The sequence below is a fragment of the Kryptolebias marmoratus genome, linkage group LG22 (genome assembly GCF_001649575.2).
Source record: "Kryptolebias marmoratus isolate JLee-2015 linkage group LG22, ASM164957v2, whole genome shotgun sequence".
Classification (NCBI taxonomy): Eukaryota; Metazoa; Chordata; class Actinopteri; order Cyprinodontiformes; family Rivulidae; genus Kryptolebias; species Kryptolebias marmoratus.
The window spans coordinates 13,062,805-13,074,483 of record NC_051451.1 but is presented as its reverse complement, the minus strand read 5'-3'; the positions used below and the strand labels follow the sequence as shown (position 1 = coordinate 13,074,483).

The window sequence follows — 11,679 nt, the reverse complement described above, 5'->3', positions numbered from 1 at the left end:
TTTTTTTTTTTTTTTGGTGACCTCTGACCTTTTTTGCCGTCCGCAGGGCCGAGGAGGAGGACGAGCACCTGGAGAGGACGCTGGAGCAGAACAAAGGCAAGATGGCCAAGAAAGAGGAGAAGTGTGTCCTTCAGTGATCGTCAGAGAACAACAACCAACAAATGTAGCCGATAAAAGAAATGTATCAAAAGAAATATTCACTTTTATTCCTATTTGATAGCAGCTTTTAGACATTTTTATCCTGACTTTGTTTCTGGACACCAACTTTATATTGACTCACGGTCCCAGCGTCCCAGCCACAGATGTTGTTTTGTTTTTATTTTAACGCTATCTTCTTGAAAACGGTACCTGTATGAAATATAAATGTCCTTTATGAGACGAGCGCAGTGCAAACCCTGTCGTCTGAGGTACAGCACAGAGGAGTTTGAACTTTTAATTCTCTTTGTCGTGTTCAGAAGACGACGAGGAGTTTTGTTTCTTAAAAAAAAATTCTTTACGAGATACTTCATGACTTGACTGTGTGTCTTTTAATTCTCTCACTTTTTACCTGTAAAATATCTTAAATGCATCACTGTTCATAAATCTTTCCTATTGTTTTTTAACGTCTTGGCTTGAAAGCAGTTTTACCAAAAGAGAAAATAAATGAATAAATACACTGTTGTATATTTCCATCACTTTTCTCACAAATGGCTTCCAAAATCCTCCTTTCTGTCTCTGCAGTCTGACACAAACAGATATGTATATTATTTATTGCTGCTTGTACATCCCGTCACATTTCATGTGCAACAACTTTTGGTTTGTATTTATTGTGTTCAGAGGAGGAGACCTCCACCTGCATCTCTGTAGAGCTCCACATCTGGTGCAGATGTCCTTTTACGTGTGAACATTTATCTGATTATTTATTCCAGTGTCATAACTCAAATCTCCAGTAATAAAGTCCTTATGATTTCCTGCTTCACCTGGCAGCGTGTGGCGTTTTTATTTTTAACCCTCAAAGTGGACTCTGGGTAGCATTTTATTGTTTTAGCTTTTTAATCTGATGTCTTTAAGTTTTACCTCCTGCAGAAAATGATCCAAATCTGCTTATATTTAAAACACTTTTTATTTGGAAAGTCACTGAAATGGTTGGGCTTCACAAGAGGAAATTTGTTCCAATTTTTTGTGATTTGTGGTCGTTTTAAAATTAAAATATAAATATATCCGTTCGGGGTTTTATAGTTATTATTGCTGTTTTCGATCTGAGCCTCAGGAAACATTATTATTATTTGTTTAAAACCCTGAGAAGAGGCAGGAAGCCGGGGCTGGCAGCGGGTTAACCCTCCTCTTCCTCCCCCCGCAGACTGCCTCCCAGCCCCGATTAAAGCAGTAAAATCGGTTGTGACAGCAGACGTCCTCCCCGGCCTTCCTCTGACTCCCTGAGAGGATCTCAGCCGGTCCGTGTCTCCTCTCCGCGCCGCTCGGGCCAACGCGGACGCGCGCATTACGCGCCATGCCCCCCCCCAGGCGCGTCGTTTTACTTTGAATTAAAACATTAAAGGACGTTTAACTTTCTTCACCTCCACTCACACCCTGGTCTCTGTCACACACAGGTGGATTTAAACTTGGATAAATTAGTGAAGTGTTTTAAAAGTTCCTTTGCTTTCTTGTTTGTTTTGTTTTTTGCGCACAACTAAAGTTTTCCGTCCGAATTTGTTTAATTTAAATATAGCAAGTGATGAAATATTAAATGGTGTGAAATAGTCCCGTCTTACCTCCGCAGCATCACTTCTTTTAAAAATTAAAATCAAATTTAAAAAGGGTGGAAAAAATCTGGATTCCTTGTCTCCGTGAATAAAAGCGACGCGATGCATAAAAAAATGGAAAAGGAGGAGCGGCTCGGTTCGGACGGTTCGGCTGCCTGGCTCATCTCCGGAGCTCTGATGCCTCCTGGCCTCTCCTCCTCGGCCTCCTGCTTTTCTCCCCCGGCCGCCGCTCCGAGCAGCTCTGAGGTTTTCCTGCATCACGCTTTTAATAAACATCCCCGCCGATCTCCCAATCCTGCCGGCTGGAGGGACAAAACTTTTCCCCCTCCTCTCCTCTCCTCTCTCCTCTCTGCTCTCCTCTCCTTTAATCCCAGGCTTTACCAGCTCAGCATTAAGAAAATTCAACTGCAATTTGGGATTAGACAAAATGCTCTTATTACAAAAGCTTTGGTGCAACTTGATAACTTGATACTTGTTCAGGGGTTTATCTGAAGGAAGGAAAGGGGGGGTTAAAAACAAGAAATGCGAGGGGAAAATGTCAGAATAACCCCGCTCCTTTTGTGCACTCTGGGCCATATTTGTTGAATGGCCTTTTTGCATAATTTAACGGAGCCCTGTGTGCGCTGGGGGACGGGAGGGGTGCTGGTATTTGGGTCTCTGACTGCTCGGACTTCAGATGTTATGAGAACATAAAATACAAAAAATAAAAATAAAAGGTGCGTGAAATTGTTTGACCTCCTGAATCTATTTCACCTTAAAAAAGGACAGTGTCGGACTCGTTTTCCCTGCTTCATTCGTGTTTGATGTTGGGTAGATTTGACTCTCTCCGTATGCGTAAAATTGGACATCTTGTGTCAAAAAGGTGCGTTCAGGTGCCTCCAAAAACTGCAGGCCTCCACATCGAACCTGCGACGTTTCTGTTCTCCTTTTCCTTCAAAATGCTCTCAATAAAAAAAAGGCTTTCCCATCCCTCTGACAGCCCTCCTCCTTCACACGGAGAAATGTCACTTTTATTCTCCCTGAACAGCAGCGGGCTTCATTTACGCAAGTTTACTGTTTTTTATGTATTTAAAAAAAAAAACAACAACAAAACGAAAATGTTTTTTTCCTTTCTTTTTTTAAGCCGCAGCCTCACGACCCTCACCATCACAAAGGTCAAATTATCAGGATAAAAAAATACACATTAAAACCATAAACACGCTGCAGTTTCTGCAGCTGATTTTTCCTTTTTTCCTGCAGAGAGTTAGAGGTCTCTACCTATTAAACTTTACCATCCTCAAATGTAATTCTAAATGGGGATTAAACCCTCATTAATATTCATGAGATGTGCGTGTGTGTGTGAAAAGAGAGAGAAAGAATGAAGAGGGGAGGGGTATCACAATAAAAATCAAAACGGATAAATTTAACTTCTGTTCGCCTGTTTTCCTGACTCTCTCTCACTTTTTAGTGGGAATAAAAAGTGTCAAATAAACGGAATTAAAGAGCTGCTGAGAAACTAAAACTGAAGCTGGTTTTATCCTCACGGAAGGCAGCGTTTCTCCTTCCTGTTGGTACATTTCATGAGGAGGGGGCGGAAAATCAGACGCTTCGGGGTGAAGTTTAGAAGAAAAATCACGGATAGAAGAAGCGCGTTTAGGTTTATTAAAAAGCCCCAATAAAGATGTTCCCTGCGCATCTTCTTTGCGAGTAAGTGATGAATAAATTTGGGAGGTGGACAAAAAAAAAAAAAAAAAAAAAAAAGTCTCGTAAAATGCAGCTGATTCCGCTGTGACGCACAGCAGCAGCGCAGGCCCGCGCGCTCTCCTGCGGGCCTCTGAATCCATCTTTCTGGAAACCCGCGCCGGGCTTCCTCTGCTCTCCGGATCGAGAGGGAGGTGGGGGTCCTGTCAGTGGGAGGGGGGGAGGCGCGGAGGGGGGAGGGGGCGCTCCTCCTGCTGCCTCCGCGCGCCCATAGGCCGCCCGCGCCGTCCGTCAGGCCTCGGACGCGCCGTCATTGGGCGCGGGAGGCGGACCCGCAGGTGATCCTCCGCTCATAGAGGCGCGGGGCGGAGAGAAGGTGATCAATCTCCATCCGTCTCCATTAGAAATCCCCCCTTTTAACAGCCTGACAGACAGCGGCAAGCTGCCCCTCTGAAAGCAAATGAGTTTGACGCGCTTGGCTGTAAAAACGGCCGGAACCGCAGCGAGGAGCACGCCGCCGAACCCGCCCGCGCGCCGCCGCTCCGTGATGCCGCTCGCTTTGCGCTCCGCTCTCCGGCTCTGAGCACCTCTGCGCCTCCTCACTCTGGGTGTCCCCGCAGATCATTTCCTCCTCCCCACCCTCCCCCTTCCTCCTTGCTGGATAATTTTACTTGTCTCTTGTGGCTCGGAGGAGTGGAATAAGGAAGGAGTAAAACAAAGGTAAACTTTCTGTTGTTGTTTTTCTTTTCTATTTTTACGCAAACTTTCTTTCCTTTGCGCGCTGTTTGAAGCGCAAAGATAAGCTGAAACTAACTTTTTTAAATGTCTCCTTTTCTCCACATCGGTGCTCCCGATTCCCCCTTTTTTGTTGTTGTTGTTGCTCCTGAAACCTAAATGATTTGTACCATGGAGAGTTTTCTTTCCTTAGATTTCTCCTCCTGAGCGCAGTCCGGAGCACTCGGCTGATAATTGGAGAGGCGTGTTTTTGGCTTTCTCTTCATTTAGTTTGCAGATAAGAGCCCTTGTGAAACGCTCTCTCCTCTCCCCGGAGGTCTAATCTAAATTCTAATTGAGTTCATTTGCACCGAGATCTCCTCCTTTTTTCCACCCGGGCCTGGCGGAGCTGGAATACGCGTTTGTTTTGTTTTATTTTATTTTATTTTTCAGGGGGGGCTCACTGTTTAAATAACGGCGCTAATTTAATTCACACTTTCAGGGTGTCTGAGTTGAGACCTTTCAGCTGTGAGGAGTGAAACCCAAACTGATTTATTTAAGTTTTTTTTTTATTTCTGTAAATGTAAGTGAGCTTTAAGAGTTTAGCTTTAACTCAGGGACGAAAATAATTTAGATAAAATCAGATGGAGTTAAAAAAATGCAGCAAATATAAAAAAACATCACTTTTTGTTTAATTGTAAAACTGATTTATTCAGTCTTAAATAAAAGGAACATGTTTTTCTTTTTAAATTATTAAAAAGGTTGATCCCGGTTTTGCTCAAACCGAACCAGAACCAGAACCAGACTTCACTGGGATTTTTATAGATAATCAAACCGCAGCAATAATCCGAGAGTGTGTGTGTGTGTATGTTGGAGCACACACACACTTTAAAATTTGCTTTACCCGCACCTGGAATATATTTAAATTAAATGCAGTTTAAATACATGATATTCAGCAGCATTTTTCACTTTCCAGACCTAAATATTTATTTTGTTTATTTTAAGAGAAAAAAAGTGACTTATTGGTAAAAACGGGTACGCGCTGTGAATGATTAAATAGGTTTATTGCTCAACAAGAAAGTTTAAATAAAAAAAAAAAGTTGTCCAGCTTTAAAGATTAAAATAGATTCTAGTATTTATTAAAGATTAACCCTCCTAATGTTTAAGTTTGTTGTCAGTTTTTAAAGTAACTTTAATGCGGGTCAGAAAATGATACAATATAATCAAATAAAAATAATAAAGAGTCAGTGCGCGCTTCTATTCAGGAGAAATATGAGTTTTAAAAAGTTAATTTGTAGTTTTCTGTCCTGCTGCTGAATCTTTTTATTATTATTTTAATTGTGCTAATGTTTTGCATTGGTTTCTGCCACAAAATGATGTTACTGTTTACCAATAAATCAAAGAAATGTGGCAAAGGTAAATGTCTGTGTTCATGGTGCGAATTAGACTGGTCCTTCCGTGTTTAATTTCCCTCTGTGTGTGTGTGCAGAGACTCGGTTCGGTCCACTGTCCCGTCAAGCTGCAGCACCGGGGGAAGCTGAACCAGTGGCCTGAGCTGGGGGGAGCGGTGACCGCCTGTAGCATGATGTCCTACCTCAAACAGCCCCCGTACGGGGTCAACGGCCTGGGGCTGAGCGGCGCCGCCATGGACCTGCTGCACCCCTCGGTGGGCTACCCAGGTAGGACCCGGCGGCGGAGGGGGGGTGACCAAGGGGGAGCGGTGTGAGCTGCTGGGCCTGGGGTGGAGGGGGTGAAAACGCAGTTTAAGAAGCCACCATGTTTAGCTGCTGTGAGGGGTTATTATCGTGGTTAGTGGAGCGTACCGTTGCCGGTTCGGCGACGTTTCACCGTCCTTTTCTTCTCCGCAGCGACGCCCAGGAAGCAGCGGAGGGAGCGGACCACCTTCACCCGCTCGCAGCTCGACGTCCTGGAGGCTCTGTTCGCCAAAACCCGGTACCCTGACATCTTCATGCGGGAGGAGGTGGCGCTGAAAATCAACCTGCCCGAGTCCCGAGTCCAGGTGCGTGACGGCGGACTGATTGTACGCGCGTTTAATGACCCTTTAAAAAGCTGGGAGATTTCAGTTTCCGTTCACTTTCAACGGACGTCATTATATTAATTATAAAAATATTATTATTTATATTATAATATTTAAATATGCTTGTTTCTCCATTGTTGTAGGTAATTGAAATTAAATTAAATTTATTTTTGTTGGAAGAGCAGAAATTTAGTTTTAAAAACTTTTTAAAATGACGACCGTTTGTGACGTCATTAACGGTCGATTTTGAGCTAGCTAGTAGGCTACAAGCTAGCTACCTGAACGTTTCAGGTCCTGATTAGCTTCGTAGTTTTTCTATTATTTGTCTTTAAATGTTACAGAAACAGTTTCTCAGGTATTGTTCGAAGCTATTTTAATTATTGCAACTTCTAAAAACATTTAAGGAGAAAACTAAGGCGGGGTTGGACTTTTTTCTTAGCTTTATTGAGTGATTTGAGCCTCTTTTAATGTGTTTTTAATGTAATGCATAGTTTATGGCTAATTTATAGCCTCATAGTTTGTTTTTCAGATGCTGGTAAAAGTAATTACAGCCACCTTTAATCATTGAGCTTAGATGTGTTTTTTTTATTAATATTAATTTACTTTTTGGTGTAACTTAGTGTAGCCTTTAGTTATTTTTTTTCAACTGAAACAAAATTGTCTGCATGTAAAAATGCAAACATTTTTGACAGTTGCTCATACTATAAAATATGCATGTTTTTTTCTGAATGCAACAAGTTCTAATTCTATCTGAAAAGTCAGATCTTTCCTGGACCTTTCTCAGGAAATGCTGCACGTCACCTGCTGCAGGACAGTGTCAGCCATAAAAGGGGAAACTGAGGCCTTTAGCTCCCAGTTTGAGGGTTTTTTCAGAATGTGAGTGTGAAACAGGCGATCCTACCCTCTCAGTGCTCTTGAGTTACCCTACTGTGCGGTGAAACTCAATAGCCTGTTATCTTAGAGCCGTCTACCAGGTATGAAATTAGACCCCTGGCTGATCCAAGCCAAGGGGCCGGGGTGGAAATGAACCTCGATGGATAATAACCCTCAATTTTCCTCCATAATGTACTCCCAACATGGCCTAGGAGTTTTCTCTTTCTGTTTTTCCTTTTCCTTCAGGAAATGCAGAGCCTGTGTGCTAACTCTGGCGTTTCTCGGTTGTAGGTGTGGTTCAAGAACCGGAGGGCCAAGTGTCGCCAGCAGCAGCAGAGCGGCAGCAGCGCCAAAGCCAGGCCGCCCAAGAAGAAGTCCTCCCCGGCCCGGGAGAGCACCGGGTCCGAGAGCAGTGGCCAGTTCACGCCTCCCGCCGTCTCCAGCACGGGCTCTTCCTCATCTTCATCCTCATCCACCAACCACACGGGCCCCGCAGCTCTCAGCAGCACCTCTACCTCCATCAGCACCGTGTCCTCCATCTGGAGCCCCGCAATCTCCCCCGGAAATGCCCCGGCTCCGGCCGTGGCCCCGCTCCCCGAGCCCGGACCCCCGTCCAACGCCTCCTGCATGCAGCGCTCCATGTCGGGCTCCGCCGCCGCCGCCACCTCCTACCCCATGTCCTACAACCAGACGCCAGGCTACGGCCAGGGCTACCCCACCCCCTCCAGCTCCTACTTCAGCGGCGTGGACTGCGGCTCCTACCTGGCGCCCATGCACTCCCACCACCACCCCCACCAGCTGAGCCCCATGGCGGCGTCGTCCATGTCGGGCCACCCGCACCACCACATCAGCCAGTCGTCGGGGCACCACCACCACCACCACCACCACCAGGCATACGGCGGCTCCGGCCTGGCCTTCAATTCGTCCGACTGCCTGGATTACAAAGAGCAGACTGCGGCCTCCTCGTGGAAGCTCAACTTTAACACCACAGACTGCTTGGACTACAAAGACCAGGCCTCCTGGAGGTTCCAAGTCTTGTGATCGCCCTTTTTTCTCTTCCTGCTCCCTCTTTTATTTTCCAGAGTAGTTTGTTGCTTGTTATTAAAGAGTTTATGACCCATAGCAGCAGGGATGATCAGCAATCGAACTGCTTCCCCTCCATCTCGTCCTCCTCATCTAAAACAATGAAAATAACAATTTAAAGAGAAAAAAAAGCATCAGGAGCAGCTCTCTGACGATGAAGAGTGGGTTTATGAGACCATCCTGCTTGGAGGAGATAAACCAAACTCATTTTTTTTCTTTTCTTTTAACCAAACTCCTTCAAACCACCAGCTCTCTGGATGGGAGGAATATTTTTCCCCTCTGGTGCACCGACAGGAACTGCCTGCAAGCACCCCTTTTACCTCCGACCCAATCGAATCCTGTACAGTTTTTATTTCTCAAATTTGTTATTTTAGGACGACAGAGATTTTAGTCAGCTGCAGCGAGGAGCTGAAATGTGTAAATATGTATTTGGGTCAGTTACAGTGACCATGATTAGTTGGTGTTTAATTTCTTTTCTTTTCTTTTTTCTGAATTGTTTATTACAACTTTGGGAGGAAAAAAAAAAACAACAAAAACAAACAAACAAAAAAAAAACATGTAAATCTTTTCCAATATTCCAAAGAGAACAAATTGGCCATAAAGTTCAACTTTTACATACATTCTTTTATTCAGAAAAAAAGAGAAACTAAAGCATTAAATAGTCCATATTCTAGCCTCCGACTCGACCTCCTCTCCTGGGCATCGACGTGTTTTGAACCTCAGCACTTGGCTTGATTTTGGAGTCAAAGCATTTTTAAATATTTTGAAGAGAGGAGATAAAACATGTGGATTTATTTGAAGCTCCAAACTGAGAGTGAGATGTTGAATGTATCTTAAAGGCAACCACACTTTACATACATGTTCATCTAATAAAGATCCGTTAAGTCGAATTATTATTATTATTTTTATTTGTTTTACAGTGAGTTACAACCTTCAAGGCTGCTGTTTTCCCTCATTTGAGCTTGTCACTTTTTTTTAAAGGCTTGTTTATTTTGTTTCTCCCCCCCCCCTCCTCTAATTACAGCCGGGTAAATGCAAATTAGCCCGTAATTAAAACAAGCCTCGTAGAACCGCGTTTCCATTTTAGAGAGCAGCCGGTTTAATCCTCTCTGCCCGCTTTAAATCGAAACGCCAACATCTTCTTCTCGCTTCAGGGAGGCTAAGTGTTATTTATTTATTTCATTTTGTCTCATTTTGACTCCGGCGCTGAAGAGTGTCGAGCCGGAAGCCGTTTCAACGAGGCGTCACTGAACGCAGCGCGGTAATGGCGATAATTACTCTGTTTTGGTTTCCCCGCAAAAAAAAAAAAATAAAAAAAAAATAAAAATAACCCGCAGGAATTTCAGGGCCTCTGATGCGGTAATTACCGAGGTGGGGCCAGGTTAGGAGGGGGTCAGGTGGAAGAGGGTGTTTGATGCGTTTATTCTCCCAGGCAAAAGAGGAAAAAGGAAAGGTTTATAAAGGGCAAAAACTGGAATTTATCAAACTAAATGAAACGACGTCTGCGCAAACTTTTCTGCCCTTTTTGTGCACCGATGTTATGGTTTCCTGAACGTTTAGTCCAGCATTTTAAAATGTTCCCCCTAAAACTGCATCGTGCTGCTTTATAATCCAATAAAATCCTAAAAAAAAAAAAATTACGCAAAACTGAAAAAAAAAAAAAATCACTTTAAGGCAACGAAATTATTACTTTTTATTTTTGGTTTTGAAAATGACAAGCCGAACTATTAGAGAATAAGTTTATTTATAGAAAAAAAAGGAGAAAAAGGTAATATAAAAAAACAGGTTGAATAGAATTGCTTAATGTATTATTTTAGCATTAATTAGTTATTTTTCCCCTTCTGATGCCTTTTTTTTTAAATCCTCCAAACGAGTAAAGCTGGCGCGTTGAGTTAATTTTATTTTAAAAGGCAACAAGCTTTAAAATAAATAAATAACAAGATTTCTTTTTTCTTTATCCATCTAATAATCCCCGATCAGATGATGGTCCTGTTTCAGTCCGAGCAGCTGAATAAATATCTGCTAAGCAGGACATTTGAACCCGTTTGCGCCAACAGCGCAACATTTGCGTCAAACAAACATTTGCGGCCTGATTTTTTTCCCCTTTCTTGTCTTATTTGGTGAGTTTCTGAAGGTCCACAGGTTAATATTAATAACAATAATAATAATTACAATAAACGCAGATGATGGATCCGCTGTGACAACAAGTCTCAGGTGGAAGAAGTAAAACATGCGCCGGAAAGAAAGATAGAAATCAAAGTTAAGGGGAAAAAAAGAAAAGGAAAAATCGGCGCGGAAACGGGTTTAATCTGGGATTGAACGAACAAAAGAGGGATTAAAGTCTGGGGGGACAGAAACTGTGGCCTTCAGGGTAGAAATCCTCCTGCAAATATATTCAGCTCTGCTCCCCGCCACTGAGAGATTTATTTACATTTTATTTGTAGAAAAACGCTTCAAAATGAATACATGAAGTTGCGACCGAGGCTTGATTTAAATAAAATCAATTAAATGACCAAGAAATGTAGAAGATTTTTTTTTTTATTTTAAATCAAGGGATTTGTCATGATTACCCGCAAAAAAGTCACCAAAAGTCGATTTTAAATTTATCCCACAGAGTTAAAGCAATTAAACATCCTGTTTTAGGATTCATTTATGAAATGCTAGGGTATTTTATTTTTTTAAATAACAAAAACCATGAAGAAAATAAAAAGGTTAGCTTCCATAAATTAGATAATTTAGTTTGAATGGTTTTGGATGACTAACTTTAAAATGTAAAAACAGATTTTAAAAAATGAATAAAAGTAAAAGTCTGGAATTCACAGAAAAGTGAAGGTTTAAACTGTGGGACATTTAACTTTTAAATGGCTTTAGTTAATTTGGGATTCATGGCCAAGACATAAAGGTTCAAATTTTTACCAAAGATGAATCCTTCTTAATTCAAATAATTATCATCCTTTTATGGCCCTCAAAAGATAAAAATGGGGGGAAAAAACAACAACAGTAGCATCTGAAGTGTTGATTCAGATCCATCAGATCCCTCCTCTCGTCCTGCCTGGACGTCAGGTCTCACGTCTTTAAAAGCCAGCCGTGTTGACGCATCAAAGCGTCCTCGGGCTCGGCTCCATCTGATCTGGAACGGGCGCTACAACCGGAGGAGCCGGGGACAAAAATCAAACGTCTCCAAAAGCTTCAGGAGACGCTCGGCTGCTGAAGCCGTCCAGTCAGATGGTCCCCCGTCCCCATCCTGCAGCAGTCTGTGAGCGTTCAACGACAAACTTTGTGTTTTCAAATTGAACACGGCCGATGACAGGAAGTATTTTCTCCAGGGCAGAAGAAGCCTAAAAGCTCACTGTGTTACCATCTGATTTATGCCGTGAAGTGTTTTGAGGTTCTGATGGACTGAACCGCCACGTTACCCGTTTGACCTCTTGACCTCTCGCCCGCTCCTGTATGAATGTGGGCGGACTGGAAACTGGTGACATTTTAGTTCACACTTTGTCCAGGAAATGAACCGGAACCATGCTGGACTGTTTCTGTGTTTTTTTTTTC

General features: G+C 42.9%; 2 protein-coding genes across 6 annotated transcripts in view; both read left to right on the top strand.

Moving 5' to 3' along the window:
* The window catches only part of ehbp1 (EH domain binding protein 1), a 130,149-nt gene extending 129,191 nt beyond the window's left edge, over window positions 1-958 (top strand). For all 5 annotated transcript variants that reach the window (XM_037973369.1, XM_017430258.2, XM_017430234.2 and 2 more), the window contains one exon: window positions 47-958. In XM_037973369.1, coding sequence (XP_037829297.1) covers window positions 47-137 — 91 coding nt within the window. In that variant the 3' untranslated portion in view covers window positions 138-958. The remainder of the gene's footprint in view (window positions 1-46) is intronic.
* Window positions 959-3,746: 2,788 nt separating this feature from the next.
* otx1 (orthodenticle homeobox 1) lies at window positions 3,747-9,020 on the top strand. The gene is made up of 4 exons (XM_017433058.3): window positions 3,747-4,142; window positions 5,626-5,815; window positions 6,005-6,156; window positions 7,339-9,020. Exons 2-4 carry the CDS (start codon window positions 5,719-5,721, stop codon window positions 8,086-8,088), a joined length of 999 nt encoding a protein of 332 aa, XP_017288547.1. The 5' UTR covers window positions 3,747-4,142; window positions 5,626-5,718; the 3' UTR covers window positions 8,089-9,020.
* The last annotated feature ends 2,659 nt before the right edge of the window (window positions 9,021-11,679 follow it).

What these genes read in the sequence shown, in the direction of transcription:
- otx1 (XM_017433058.3), top strand. Translation starts at nt 5,719, where the DNA reads ATGATGTCCTACCTCAAACAGCCCCCGTACGGGGTCAACGGCCTGGGG. An exon ending in CCCCTCGGTGGGCTACCCAG is followed by an intron (nt 5,816 to 6,004) that starts GTAGGACCCGGC and finishes TCTTCTCCGCAG; the next exon opens with CGACGCCCAGGAAGCAGCGG. An exon ending in TGCCCGAGTCCCGAGTCCAG is followed by an intron (nt 6,157 to 7,338) that starts GTGCGTGACGGC and finishes TCTCGGTTGTAG; the next exon opens with GTGTGGTTCAAGAACCGGAG.